Source organism: Trachymyrmex septentrionalis, unplaced genomic scaffold (assembly GCF_001594115.1).
Source record: "Trachymyrmex septentrionalis isolate Tsep2-gDNA-1 unplaced genomic scaffold, Tsep1.0 scaffold14, whole genome shotgun sequence".
In the NCBI taxonomy this organism is placed as follows: Eukaryota; Metazoa; Arthropoda; class Insecta; order Hymenoptera; family Formicidae; genus Trachymyrmex; species Trachymyrmex septentrionalis.
Window position 1 is genome coordinate 4,128,033 of NW_017304543.1, and position 15,078 is coordinate 4,143,110.

Here is a 15,078-nt window from a genome sequence, read left to right on the forward strand (position 1 = left end):
AAAAAAAAAATTTAAGAGATAAACGATTATATCCAATTTGTGAGAGAAGAGATGGATTCTATTATAGAATTTTTACTTTTCAACTAGACATAAGTATCTAAAAAATGATGCATTTATTTAACTTTTGATATAATTCTGCAATTAAATCAGAACAAGAGAAAGAGAGCGAGAGAAAGAGCATGAACTGAAAATAGAACAGGTATTCTTATTACGTGAAATCTACACCAAAATACAATTGCGTACGTTTCTTCTTAGTTTTCTGTGCGTAAATGATAGTGATTACTTACAAAACATCTGAGAGGATGTGTCGGTGGTTAGTAGAACTAGCAATACCGCGAACAGTAATAAGCTTCCTGAAAAGTAAATATTATACAAACGCTATATTAATTTCAGAGAATGTAATTATAACCCAATTTATGTGAGCGATCTTAAAAGAGAGACCATATAGATACGTGCCATTCACAGAAATTAATAGCAGTATCACATAACACATAACTGTTTAATATTAAATTTTAAATTATAAGAAAGTGGCTAAAAGTTTAACAAAGGTTACAAAATAAAAACATACAGCCACAGCTTTCGGTCAAGATTTGACCCTCTTCAGTACACAAATTCGTTAAGTTTAAACAAAGAACATATTTTTACGAATAACAAATTGACAGATAGTATAATTTTAATATTTCCTATTTTTACAAATTAGTCCGACTCAATATACGTGATTAAAAATTACATTTGGATCAATCAAATACAAAATTCGAAGGATGATTGTAACATTTTTATTTCTTTATCCGAATTATACGCAATCGTTTTCGTTTTGTCTGCGATAATAGTCATCGAAATTCTATGGATAGAAGTCTCCTATATTTGCAAGTTTTTCGACCGAAACGTCTACATGTTAAAATAAAATAATAATATTGAACTTATTGATATCTTGAGCTGTGGCTGTATGCTTTTTATTTTGTAACCTTTGTTTAATATTAATTATTTCAACGCGGCGTTGAATATTGAATTAATTATTTAAATATACATTTGTTCAATAAGAGTTTAATTATACATTTACATAATTTATTTAATAGAATTAACCTAGTGCTTTTGCTCGAATTGCTAAACACTTAAAAGCGTACTATAATTTTGACTTATGTTAATGATATTACATGAAAGTCGTGTATTACATTGTCGAGAAGTGCGTAGCATCTATAACTTTTAAGATTGCACAGTTTAAATACTCACGATTCATCATGAGTCGTTGGTTTCTTGGATACTCGATTAAAACTTCGCGGTGAGGTTCCGACGAGACTTCTAGATACACAATAATAAAAACATCAGCTTTTATAACGCTTTCCACCTCTCTGATATTGATCGAGTATGTGACGAAAGAAGAATATACATGACGAGTAAATCATAATTTGTGCCTTAGTAACTCGCTATAGCATGGATTCATGAAAGTCTTCACGATACCGTTTATTTGAACTCGAGCGTTTTTTCTCTCTTTTTTCATATATTACATCATGATGATATTATGCATCGCTAACCGTCTTAATCACGTAATTGGCATTACAGTTTTAGCTGTTAACGTTGTAATAACAACAAAATATACGCGTTCTTTTTAAAATCGAGCGGTAACATTGATTACTGTTGTCGCAGTTACGCTGAAGGTCCATAACTTATAATTTACATTTATTTTGATTTATTTTAATTTAGCTAGAAGTACTTACTTAATTAATATTTATATTTATAATTTGTTTCTATGTTTAAAGAATAATTTGAATTGAGGAAAAATTCTGATATCTTTTTTTAGATAAGATGATATCTTTATAATAATCACGAATTATTTTTAGTTATTGATTAAAAGTATAATTATAGAATCGTCTTCATAAATCTTCTCGTTATTTCGTGCTTTATAAATAGTTGTAATTTAATGTATTCTAATTTAATACTTATAGTTGTTCAATCTTTGTTTATTGCCTCGAATTTCGAATTGATTAGTCAAATAAAGCAAGGCTATAATTATGTGGTAATTACAATACATAGAGTTGATGTAGATGTGCAGTTCGCTTTGTTTATCAAATTAACTACTAAAATATTTACTTAAAATATAATATATTAAAAATAAAGATTAATGTAATTAAATGCACATTATGTCGACACATATTTATATACTGAGGTGAGGAGTTTGAGTCATAATAATATATCTATCTCTCGTAATAAGTGCGTTTTTCTTGATATTATTTCTTACATAATCTTAGGCTTTCTTTATATCAGTCTGTCTATTAGAATTATCGATTAGTAAAGATTTATTAAATGATCCTCTGGGATGCATAACTAAATTCCTTTTAGTAATTTTAATTACATAAATTTTTTATTATTTTATTTTGTTAATGTTCAATAAATTTATCTGGAAATGCGACAGATAAAAACTGAAAAATAAAAATACAAATTATTTTCTTAATTGTGTACATGATAATTTAATAATTTTTGCTAAATACTTAAATTTTAGGTGACAAAAATATAATTGCAGCAATTACGCAATTATATTACTAAATATAGTATACTTCCTTATTATATCAAATTGCAGACAAGAAGATTATTGATAGATTGCTTGTATAAAAATTAATTATTGTAAATAATATATAATAAAATATATATATAATTGTACATATTAAACACGTTAAGTTAGTAAGAAATAAAATTTATTACTAAAAATTATTTTATTATTTAATGAGATAATCGTTATGAAATTAGTGCTAGATTTATTAATTATTATATAAATGTAATAGGCACATAAAAATCGAGATTACGGATAGTAATCAATATAATCATTTCCGAAGCGCGAAACAATTGGATTTTCGACGAATTCGGGTACTTCTGGTTTTTGACAAGCTAGGGCTCCACATCTATTTTTGCAACATTTTAATGTCCCTTTGCAATCGTTGTCGCCATTACAAGTCGATGTGCATACCCATCTTCCTGTCGGTACCGATGGACAAGATCCTGGTTTCTCTGTTCAATAGATTTAATTTTTTAATTATAAACTTGTAAACTTTATTATTAATTTATTGCGCTTTTCTATTAATATTGTTACAATATTCTAGTTATAATACACAACACAATAATTATGACAATAAAAAATTGCCAAAATTGTAACTGTTTAGAAAAAGAAAATAGTTTCCTCTCTAAAAGTTTTTTCTTTATAAGTTGCAATAGAAGTGGAAAAAAATTATATATAATACATTAGAGCCAAATATTTTTTAAAAATATGTTGATAAAATTATATAAATTTTGTTTCATTATAAAGTTTACCATTAGTGCAATATTAAATTTTGTAATAAAATAATAATTGTTTAAAAATGTTGGATCAATGTTTCTCTTTCAGATTGATAAATCAGGCACATCGTATCGAAGAAATTACTCACCTGTTTGGGATCGCGTCATCGTGACGGGCATGGAACAAATGGAACCGCCACATTGAGTCTGACAACATTTGCCAATTCCCGCGCATTGTGCGTCAACGTAACAGGATCGTCTACAGAGCTGCAGAGGTAAGGCAGGTGGACACGACCCTGGTTTGGTCGCGTATCCATTTTGTGTTTTCGCAATAGTGATTATCGCCACAAAGACTAGAGATACGACTAGCAATCTCATTTTTTTGCCGGACGCACTTGTGATTTTGCGTGTTAGGAGCTATGCATGACAAATATTTCATTTTTTATTAGAATAAGAGTAAGTTGAAAAGTTCGATAATTTGATCTGCTATAGATGTTAAGTAGTAAACTTGTGTAAAATTACCAAATTTTAATTGAAATTTGAAAGTATTATGAAAAGATGAATTTTAATAATGTTTTATGACATAATTTTAATAATTAATTTCAAGGATAGTAGAGAGAAACAAAAGAATATAAATAAAAGCTTATTTTAAAAAAATGCATTAAACATTTTTTATCTTGTAATATTCTCGTAAGCTACACTCGTATTAGCAATAAATTAAATTGTGTATATATATTTTTTCTCCACGATGAAATAAATATTTTAAATACACTTTTCAGAATAGCGTCTTTGTAATGTTTCTTTTTTCAATCTTTATACTTCAACAAATGTAGAATTTCAAAAATATTCATTATCCTTTTTTTTTATTGCTTATACTAATTTATGGAAAAACAGAAGGAAAGAATATTAAATAATTCACGTTCATAGATTAATCTGGAAGTTATATACAACGCAACACTAAGAGATCGCTTATACTGGTTTATCTTCTTTTGTTCATCTGATCTTCGACATTCGCGTTTCACTGTTTTATGATAATGCGTAATACACTACTCGTACAAGAATTAATATAGAAGTGCGGACGGAAGAAACCACTCTCTTCACATAAAACATACACTTGAAGTATATATGCAATTTGTTTATGTCGTACTTTTATACTCGAGGAATATAACTGATAGTAAAGGTGACCAATGCTTTCACGTTTTTGCAACTCAATAGAATGGTACTTCTGATATATATGCTCGTTGTCGCCAGCTTCGTCTTTCCCCTTCCACAAGCAACATTAAACATCTCATCATTTATTCCTTCGCAACTTTATAACGCTATATATACGTATTCTATTAATTATTATAATTTAAAACGAGTATTATTTATTTTTGAACAATTTTACTTTCTATTTTTTTTCGATATAGTTTTATTAAAAATTAGATGCATTTTTTACATTTAATATTTCTTGTGATTATGTGCTGTAGAACTGCTTCTGTTTTAGAAATTATTATTTCTTCGTAATATGCCTATAGTTACGTCGTTGAATGTGATTGCTATAATCGGATAGCGTCGGTGGTGAACCATAACCGCAAATGTAGTTAAAGCTTTAATTAATGAGAGTCCTAATTCAATCGAACGGAAGGACGCGGTTTTGGTATAAAACCGTTTCCTTCATAATGAGATTTCCTTTATGATAAAGGATACTATTTTAAGTTATTTTTGTTTCAATTTATTATTATACTAAATGTTAGAACATGTTGTTTTTAGTTTAAAGTTAAATAAAACGAATCCTTTTTTTCTTTTCTTGATAAAAATATCGAGATATTAATAAATATGAATACACTTAAGTGTATAAATAAAAGAAAAATGAAAGTACAAGTTGAGATATGAATACGCTTAAATAAAGCGTATAAATAAAAGAAAAATAAAAATACAAGTTGAGCCTTCGAGATATTAAACTAATAACAATTAAAACGCGGGCAATTGAGAGCTTTAATACGCAGTAATTAATGCGATTATATTTTCAAACGTAATATATTTCATTATATGGATAAACATGTTATTCCCCTTATAGAAATGAGATATTGCAATATCAATAACTATTATTGGATTATAATAGTAATTATTCGCTCTTTAATAATAATTATTTATTATCAAATAATCGGATTGCTGACAATGATCACCAATAGTTTCTGACGGAGTGATTATTGATCCCCTAATCAGATTATTTAGAATAATCATTCCTCAATAATTTTTGACTGAGTGATTATTGATTTTCTAATTAGATTATTCATAATGATCATTACAACGCATATTTTAACTATAGCGATATATTTTAACGTGAGCTTTTTAACAATATCTATTGACCTAATATATATCACGCATAAAGAGAGAAACTTGTATTAACAAATGTCATCATTCCAGCCTCGTATTTATTATTATTGCGTCTTTTGAAAAGCAAATAGAGATGCATATGTGAATTAATAAAAACTAGATTTCAGAATGCTCTTATAATTTTTACTAGTACACATACATAAATATAAAATCAAATATTCGGCGGGTGTAATAAAAAATACATACAGTATCAAATATATTTATGGTTACGCACTAATCTTAAAAATTAATGATAAATGCATTCATGGTACTCAAGCCTCTCTGTACCTGAGAAGTCGAGATAATAAAGAGTGTGTAATCGATTTAATTCTAATTACTGTTAATTAATTATCTATCTATAATATTGTTCTTATGCTACACACAAATGGTACGATATTTTTGAAATTTGAATTATATGTTTGTACGGACATAATCAGAGGGAAGTAAACCAGGGAGTATAAAGATACATCTGTAATCTGCAAACGTTTGCAACTTAGCATTCTACTATTGTTATGCAAACGAGTAATAAGACAAGCGTGACACGTTGTCGATTTATATGTATACATTATATATATCACATCGTATATACAATGCGTAATAATAAATAAAGAAGCATATCATAAATTTTTATGCTCGTCTGTATTCTCTACTTTCTCTTTTCTATATTAATGATTGATTCCTTTGTATTAAATTTCGTTTACGTCCCTGATTATCTCATCTTTGTCTTATATCTATCACGTTCCTTGTACATAGGATTCAAGAATGTTCATTTTATTATACAATTTACGATCTCAGTTTGAATCACGTATCTCGAAATTAATGAACGTATTATATAATTAACTCTGATATATTTTAATCTTTGCGAAGGGAGTAATCGAATTAACATTACTAGCTTGCATGATCAATATCGGACGGGTGGATATGTTTTTGAGAATCTAAATTCTCGTTGCATATATAATAAAAATAAGATTGATCAACGGTAATAGCGATAACCATTGTCTCGCTCTTAACATGATTATACTTTTATACTCAAAAAGAACAATTTTGCACTGAAGTATCTAAAAATTTAGTTAAATACAAACTAACGCTTCTAAATAATTTTGTTTAAATCAGCAAAATTATATAGGATGTTCAAATTGATTGTTCAGAATGTTGAACTTTTTTGCAGCATCATCAACTCTTAAGTTCTATATAATTATTTTGATGGCCCAATAAAATTATTTTCAGATCTGTATTTAGTTAAATTTTTAGAGTCAAATGTTCTTTCCGTATAGATACATGCATATATTATGCCGCATACAATTATTGCGAGTAATTATAAGACACTTATAAATTTTGTTGGTTAAATAAATACTCAAGTTTTTTTTATAATTATAGATTATTTTATATCAAATCCGTTTTCGATGAATTTTACTATCTATTGTAATTGCAACTGAGAAATAAAAATTAGTAATTGAAATGTACGTACATAAATATTTGTTGATAAGTTTTTTATGAACATTATACATCATGTCTTTTATGACTAAAAAATTACAAGTAATAATAAAATATTATATATATATATTGTTTTTTTTAAGCACACACATAAAAGACGTGATATATAATGTTCATAAAAACTTACCAACAAATATTTATATACGTACATTTTAATTTCTGATTTTTACATTTCAGTTGCAATTACAATAGGTAGGAAAAATTCATTGAAAACGGATTTGATTTAAAATAATCTATAATCTATGAAAAAACTTGAGTACATATATAATTATACTTATTTTTTATATATATTCTCTATTTTAATTGTAATATTTTTACGTCGAGATTATTACGTGTTTGTTTATACATCGTAATTAAAATGTATAATTTTTTTATTCGTTATTTTTCAAAATCATAAAATTGTGCATTGTATATTATAGCACTAAGGAAATTGATAGAATTCATATTCTAACAAATTTGATTAGTCTATACGTCAATGTGTGATATAAATAACTCTGCAGTTTTCCAAATGCTTTGAGGATAAAGTCACTAAATAAGGACTTTTTCTCTCGCAGTTACATTCGTATGAGTCACTGATATCTTTTTCAATTACAGCTCATCAGAAATTCCCGTAATCTTTTTTCTTGATCTTTGCAAGAAATAATTTTTAAAGAATTGAAATTTGTTGCAACGGTTCAGTGATTTATTTTACACATTTCAAGAGATTTAAAGCTTATCTAAATATGCTAATCTTAAATTGAATACAAATATACAGTTTAGAAAAAGAGCTTAATTTCATTTATTCATAATAACTGTGTTAATAATTATTGCATAATTATTTATTAAATTTTATTACAAATTTTATTTAAAATTTGCAATTTCTTTCGTTGCAAGAATGAAACAAGGGAAATTTGGAAAAAACAACAAAAGAATGTTGTTGTATAATCTTACATTTTAATATTTTTATATATTTTTATTGACTTGATCGTACTTAGTTTTGCTTTTGCAATTATAAAAGTCGCGTGAAATTATACGGTATGGAAAGTTGTACCTCGCAGTGGCACGGGTGGTGCTGGCAACTTCTTTGGTATGGCGCCGAGAACCTTGGCAGCATCGTGACTCATATTAACAGCAAGGTTCATATATTCCGGCATTTTAGTCTCGGTGATCTCATTCATGTTTTTCGAAATGTTCGCCGAATCCGTCGGTACGTGTTCCTCATCGCGTATTGTCTCTGTAGTCTCTTGACCTCGAAGCGCAGAGTCGACCTCGTCAACGGTACATTGAGCGAATGGTGGTTTCACTTTCGTGATGTTGGAACACGCCTCGACGGTGTCATTAATGTGTTCTTCCACGGCTTCCCGATCCACGTGAACAGAATCGTTGGACGTCGATTCGTTACTAGTGTAGTCTGGGATGCACATTCCTGTCGGTGCGATTGGAGTGAAAATCAATGCCGCCGGATCGATGTTCGTGTAGCTATTGTTGCTAGCAAGTTTTGTCGCCTCGATTTCTTCCTGATGTTTATCCGATGAAACGGTGACGTTCTGGACGAAGTCGTGATTATTATTCATTGGATGTTCACATAGTGAATTTGGTGTACCCGGTTCTCTCGAAGAACCGTCCGTTTTAAACGCTATGAAAATTGAATTGAAAATTATTTATTTTTGTGATCTTAATTATTTCTGTAAATGTAGTTGTCTAAGTGACTAGGTGCATCTTTAATAACTAAAAGCGTTTAAAAAGTATTGTTGAGAGATATCTGAATAATGAATTTTTGAATATTCTTTTTCAATTGCTATACTGCTCAGAATAATTAGAATAATTAATGATGCTTGAAATAAATAGGAATGAGAATATTAGATTTTATTAATTTACCATGAACAGGTAATCCCGACGGTGGAAACGCAATGTAATACTCATTATCGTTGACTCTGGATGGTGACTGTGTTTGTCGGAGATCAAGGTCGCACGCGATAGAGAGACTCGGTGATGGGGAATACCCCGGTGAGTACCTGCCTGTGAAAGGTTTAGGCGCAGGTGGTATTTCGTAGGATGTCATCCCAGTTTTCTCATCCCTGACATTCTGGAGCTAAAAATAAATTGTAGATCTAAATTAACAAAATAAAAAACATACACTTATTGTTATTTAATTCTTTTCAATACGTAATATCTTCTAAAGATTATATTTTGTTCAAATATAAATTAATAGCCAATTTTGGATAAGAGAAAATGTGTGTGTGTGTGTGTGTGTGTGTGTGTGTGTGTGTGTGTGAGAGAGAGAGAGAGAGAGAGAGAGAGAGAGAAAATAAAGATTTTGAACCAAAAATAAAAATTCCAGCAACTTAGTGATTATCGTTTTTTTCTATACTTGATCGATAATTATTTAGCTAAATTGTTTATGTCTGATTTGTAATATTTCACGTACTCTTCTGTCCTCGGAATCGGAATGAGTTCCACTGTCGCCCAAGCTTGCACCGCTGCAACCGCTAACAGTGCTCATTCTACCAGATGATGATGAACCTAAGAAATTTTGTAGAATTATACAAAGTGCATAAAGTGTTTAATTATATAACAATAGTATAAGTTGTAAAAGATCTTTAAGTATACATTCAATTCTGAATCATTTTCTAAATATTTTGTAAGACTCTCTTAAAGCTTTTGAACTTATTTTACAAAAATTCTTTTAAGGACATTCTGAATTATTATTTAATATAATCTATTGAATAATTAGCCAATGTAATTTATTATGTTATATTTATTTACTGGAGACACTACGAAGACTTAAACTGCTGACAGGCCGGCGATCAGCTAATCCGCCGTTAATACTTTCGGATTTGTTCGTAGAAGAATCAGTGGCAATTCCAGCAGACTCTTTTGTTTCTATAATAAAAATTAGACGGAAAATTTTTCAGTTATTTTATCTCGGAAATCAGTTATAAATTCTAGGGATATTTTAAAAGTGACCTTTCTTTCCTTTGGAGAAGAACTTTCGTATCTTGTCGAAGGGCGTCGGAGTCTTCATCTCTTCTTTCATTTGTTTTTGTATTTTGTCGTATTCCTCTCGCATTGCCATAAGCTGTCTTTGTTTGTCCTTAAAACTTTGCTGAACATCGTTTCGCTTCTGCCAATTTTCGACGAGCCTCTCCACTTCGGATATCGTAAAGACGTTGTTTTTGAAATCGTTTATGATCTCTAGAAGCTCGTCTTGGGGGCCTGACGGTTCTCTGGATTTGGTACTGCTGTTGGAAGATGTTCTGCCATAGGAAAGATTCTGACATATTTTCTGACCACAATTATCCTCTCGTGTTCCCAAGGAATTTTCCTGAGGACATTCCTGGCGAGTAGGTGTGTCTGTTCGGGACGGCGGATGATTCGTTGTATTCGTTGTAATTGTTTTTGAACCTTTAATTATAATTTCGTAGATTTACTTTTGAAAGTAGATAAAAATTAGATAAAAATTGAAATAAAATAATTGTTCTAATTTTTCAAATTATTGCATTTTTACTAATTATACATTTAAGAATGTAACACCAATAAATAAAATATATATTAGTATTTAAATATAATATTTAAATATTTGCAAATTACGTTATGATGAAGAGAATTCGTGGTAAAAGAGCCATCTATAAATTATATACATATATATATATATATTTATTATATAATAATTATCTGTAGTGAATTGTGTATATAACAGTTCAGGATATTTACCAGCAGCATGCATTTTCATGTAGTCCTGGAAAGGCGTATTCAATCCGTTTGATGTGACTGAGGTTGTGGACGTGGGTGTGGACGGCAGCTGGTTATTAATTACTAGCGTGGGCGTCGGTACAACCGAATAATTTGCGGCTAAAGGATTTGTGATCGTACTAGAGGTACTCGCTGTTTGCAGATTCGGGAGTAGAATTGTTACCGGTCTTGCAATCGGTGGTACTGAATAAGCCTCGCTTAAAGGCCTTGGTCGGCAATAATCTTCTTTTTCGTTATTGATTTCGTGTGTGACCGTCGAGGAGACGTCAGTTGAATTCGTTTCTAAATACACATTTGTATTAATTTCAAATTTCTCTCAAGACTTTTTATTGAGACCGACTTCTTTTTAAATTTTTTACTGAGTATCTTTAAATATAGGGCGAATCAGTATTTTTTGTGCAAGAGATATTTTGTGCAAAAAGTTATATAAAAAGTATAGAACTCACATAAAAAGATATTGATTCTTTTTTAATTTATAAGGCATTCATATACGTATATAATGATATTGAAAGTTATACGAATTTGAAGCAAACGGATTTTATTAATTTTTCAATTTACAATTTTGAAAATGGAACTTTGTATACAAAAATTGTATTTCATGGATTTAAATCTTTTTTTCAATGTAAAATTATTTCTTTTTGTTTGCATCAAATAACTTGTGTACCTATTATTGTGTACATAAAATCGTAATATAAATTTTAAATATCCTAGCTGAAGAAAACTTCGAAATTCTTAAGGAGTAACAGAATCATTGTATTTTCGTAATAATGTTGTAGCGATATGTTTCTTAATACCTGCTGATCGATTCGTTTGGCTTATAACTTTGAGGTAGCTGTACATGTTGGTGAACTCGTTCATTTGCTGAAGTTTTGCCCAGGGGAATCCAAAGTTACGATTGAAACATGCAATGTAGAATTAATTAATTAAATTAACTCATCAACCATTTATGGTTCAAAGATTATTAAATTAAGTGACATGCAAATTCGCGCGAATTTTTTCTCCGAAATATTTCTGCTTTGAAATAAGCAAAAGAAGTTCCCAGAAAAGTAAGATAGACTTCAAAAAAAAAAAAAAAAAAAATATTTCTATTTAATATATCAAAATAAAATTTACTTCTCTCTTACATTTTTTTTTATTCTTTAATCTCCAAATCAAGATTCAAGAATTCAAAATCTTATTATCACAATAAAATGCTTGAATCTTTCGAGATTAAATAAAGAAATAAATGAGAAGTAACTTTTATTTTAATATATGTATTAATTAAATAAAATTTGTATTTTCTTTTTCGAAGTGTGCATCTTACTTTTGGAAATTTATAAAGCGGATGCCTTGAGAAAAAAATAAAATATCGCGGTAGTACCGATTGTGTTCGATTATTTGCGACGTCGGTCTAAAGGTGAGGTTTTTGTACCATGTAGCCCTGTAGTTGATGGGCCAGTCTCGCGTGTCCAGCTTGCTCAGCAAGATCAGCCGGTGTTAGCTCGGAAACGTTTTTCAAGTCGCATGCCAGATCGCCACCAGGACATTCCAATAATTGCCACGCTAGTTTTTCCAGGCCAAAACGCGCGGCGAAATGTAGTAATGTCGGATTCTCTTCTGGACCTAAAACGTACCCGAAAATCTCTTTTTTTCTCAAATCGTGATCGCTTAAAGATTGTTGTCTCAAAAAATTTGCACATTATTTTTTATTTTTATTCTTTCTATTATCATACAATAATAAAAAATAATAAAAAATGTATATTACAATATCAGTGAAATAAAAGTGTCTATCAAATATATGACTTTTATTCAATATATACAAGAGATTACTTACTCGTACAACTTTTATGGGTGGGCACTATACCGTTCGGGGTGGATAAAAGATTGAAATGAGGAGGCATATTTTTTTGAAATGCATGGACCATCCAATTGTCAAACTTTTCTCGGTCAGTAGAACTGAAGCCGAAAGTCTATAATAGATAGAAAAGAGACAAGTGAATTAAATATTTGAAAATTTTGTGTTGATCGTTTATTTACAAAAATAATGATAAAGTGATGGAACTAAAAACGAATTATTTGTTATTTCTCTTATAAAATAACTGAATCTACAAATTATCGTTAAAATCTAGTATTAAATTAAACTAATTTTTGTGGAAATCTTCGAATCAAATTACCTGGCACATAAATTCAAGGGGATTGTCGTGCGCCCTAAGAATCTGATCTAATTCCCTAAGTCTACTTTCGCATTTGACTTGTCTAACGCCGAGCGAACATCCATTCTTGATTATTCTCACGCCGACCAACATAGAGACTTCGAGACATCTTTCGGGTATTGAAAATTGTAAGGCGTAAGGATTTCTTCTTTTTACGTTGCTAATGTCGATCGCGTCGCCGCAACGATCAACAATCACAGAGACATTATCTTTGGGACTCAACGGATCGTTTAATAAAACGATTATTTTATTCTGTCCCTGCGAACACAGTGCATATATTCTTTTATTTTGTAGTGCATTCAGCATTTTTTATTTTGAAGTTTTCTTTAATTATCATGTATTCTATGAGCAAATGATAAAAATATTCACGCGTATGTAAAGTTGATATTTTTCCTATTATTTAAGCATTATTATTTTTTAAGTCTTTTAGCAATTTTTTTTATAAAGTCAATATATCTCAAAAGGACTGAATGTCCTTTAATTATAATGATAAATTTGTTGCAATTTGCTACGTTCTTCTTGTATCTCCTGCAATTCTAAAATATTTTAGAACTCTCTTCTATAGACATACGGTAAATTAAACCTACCAGTTTAACCTTCTTTGGATGCACGGAAAATGCAGTTTTGTCGCTTCTGAGAGCTGGCGGCGGCATAGTGCCTAGAATGGCAACCGCTGCACCCAACAATTCCCCGACGAATGTCTCGTCCTGGTCCTTCACGAAAAACTTTCTCCATTCATCACAGGAAACTAGGCTGGATTTATAAGTGTTGTTGATGTGACTGTCATGAACACCCAACATCATCGCTAGTACTTTTTCGGGGACCAGATGGTTGGTCAGATGGACGGAGTGCTCCGGGTTGGTCCGGACGCGTTCCAGCAATACCGGGCACACGATGACGATCTGAAGGCGAGAAGATCGGATCTTCTGTTCTGTTTTCGGTACTATCGGTTCCTCAATAGCGATGTGACGTACTCTGAGAAATGTTTTTGGTTGAAATTGTAGCACGAAAAAAAAAAACATTTTGCTTTATACTTACTTGAACGGCGGCCGTCCTTGTTGACGGCTGATTTGCTCGAAACATGCGGTGAGGTAGTTAACCCATAGATTAGAAGCCTCGCTTTCCTTGCTAGAGACGAAGACGACATCGTCCTCTGCGTGTCCGTCTTTTGATAAGACTGTAGCTGAGTGCGACCCTGAAACAAGCAATTGAAACATCAAATTAATTGGCTCAAGTATCTGTAAGATTGCTTCTCATATGGGGACATACAAAAAAAATTCACAAATAACTTTAGATAAAAAAAAACACAGATAGTAAAATATTCTTCTGGAAGTAGAAATGATTGGATAGTTTTATCAATAAACGATAGTATTAAAATAATATTGAGGTTTAATTATGCAATTTAATTGTCTAAATTTATTTATTTGCAACAAATTAATTTATGATTTTATCTGGATTTTTCCTTATATGTTAATTTGCTGTTCTTTTTGGCAGTTCTTTAATTTTCATAATGTGTCACAAGCACTTGATTCAGCTTTGTCATGACGCACGGGAATGCATTTAATTTTCTGTGACGCACATTACAGAACACGCAATATGGTTGTAATACAATGTGGGTGAAATAATAACCATGAATAACGCGACTACCTCGTGTTACACGTGAAAATAATGATTATAAAATGATGAAATTTCATAAAATTCTAACGCGGAATTAGCACATCGTGCAGCTGGTAACTTAAATCAATTGAATGAATTTAACGTGATATTGTTGATACATAACTCGGATACAGAATACGCGTGACAATCTCGCTCCAATTGAATGTTAGTAGAAGCAGATAATCATTTATATTAATATTTACATGTTAATATTTACATTTTTCTGTTTAATTACAATATTTATATTTAAAAAATATTCTGACATATACATATAAAAAAATATTTTAAGAAATTTTAAGGAAGGATTTAAAAAAAATTGTTTCTGGATAAAAAAATATTAAAAATGTAGTTTTTTTTATTTCCCGCACAATTTTTGTAGAAT

The 15,078-nt window shown here is 30.1% G+C and overlaps 2 protein-coding genes and 1 long non-coding RNA gene across 7 annotated transcripts in view; all 3 read right to left on the reverse strand.

The window, feature by feature from the left end:
* Window positions 1-287: 287 nt before the first annotated feature.
* LOC108745504 lies at window positions 288-1,583 on the reverse strand. Its single transcript, XR_001939101.1, has 2 exons — window positions 1,231-1,583; window positions 288-353 (listed from the first exon to the last, which is right to left on the reverse strand). It is a non-coding gene; the product is annotated as an uncharacterized LOC108745504 (long non-coding RNA).
* A 1,151-nt stretch (window positions 1,584-2,734) lies between these two features.
* Window positions 2,735-4,499, reverse strand: LOC108745480 (waprin-Phi1-like). 4 transcript variants are annotated; one of them, XM_018481657.1, is made up of 3 exons: window positions 4,377-4,499; window positions 3,414-3,681; window positions 2,735-3,000 (listed from the first exon to the last, which is right to left on the reverse strand). In XM_018481657.1, the coding sequence occupies exons 2-3, from the start codon at window positions 3,640-3,642 to the stop codon at window positions 2,795-2,797; spliced, it is 435 nt and encodes a 144-aa protein (XP_018337159.1). In that variant the 5' UTR covers window positions 3,643-3,681; window positions 4,377-4,499; the 3' UTR covers window positions 2,735-2,794. The 4 variants fall into 4 exon arrangements, with proteins under 4 accessions (XP_018337159.1, XP_018337157.1, XP_018337158.1 ...); XM_018481655.1 differs by having other exon boundaries at window positions 4,321-4,499; XM_018481656.1 differs by having other exon boundaries at window positions 4,213-4,499.
* A 3,582-nt stretch (window positions 4,500-8,081) lies between these two features.
* The window catches only part of LOC108745561 (phosphoinositide 3-kinase adapter protein 1), a 24,571-nt gene continuing 17,574 nt past the window's right edge, over window positions 8,082-15,078 (reverse strand). For both annotated transcript variants that reach the window (XM_018481776.1, XM_018481777.1), the window contains 13 exons: window positions 14,079-14,235; window positions 13,628-14,015; window positions 13,002-13,298; window positions 12,662-12,797; window positions 12,260-12,450; window positions 11,643-11,709; window positions 10,810-11,130; window positions 10,680-10,721; window positions 10,063-10,500; window positions 9,862-9,978; window positions 9,524-9,618; window positions 8,974-9,187; window positions 8,082-8,731 (listed from right to left, as the gene is read on the reverse strand). In XM_018481776.1, the coding sequence (XP_018337278.1) occupies window positions 8,124-8,731; window positions 8,974-9,187; window positions 9,524-9,618; window positions 9,862-9,978; window positions 10,063-10,500; window positions 10,680-10,721; window positions 10,810-11,130; window positions 11,643-11,709; window positions 12,260-12,450; window positions 12,662-12,797; window positions 13,002-13,298; window positions 13,628-14,015; window positions 14,079-14,235 (3,071 nt within the window). In that variant the 3' untranslated portion in view covers window positions 8,082-8,123. The remainder of the gene's footprint in view (window positions 8,732-8,973; window positions 9,188-9,523; window positions 9,619-9,861; window positions 9,979-10,062; window positions 10,501-10,679; window positions 10,722-10,809; window positions 11,131-11,642; window positions 11,710-12,259; window positions 12,451-12,661; window positions 12,798-13,001; window positions 13,299-13,627; window positions 14,016-14,078; window positions 14,236-15,078) is intronic.

What these genes read in the sequence shown, in the direction of transcription:
- LOC108745480 (XM_018481655.1), bottom strand. Translation starts at nt 4,374, where the DNA reads ATGTTTTATGTGAAGAGAGTGGTTTCTTCCGTCCGCACTTCTATATTA. An exon ending in GCACTTCTATATTAATTCTT is followed by an intron (nt 3,682 to 4,320) that starts GTACGAGTAGTG and finishes TGTCATGCATAG; the next exon opens with CTCCTAACACGCAAAATCAC. An exon ending in GATGACGCGATCCCAAACAG is followed by an intron (nt 3,001 to 3,413) that starts GTGAGTAATTTC and finishes TCTATTGAACAG; the next exon opens with AGAAACCAGGATCTTGTCCA.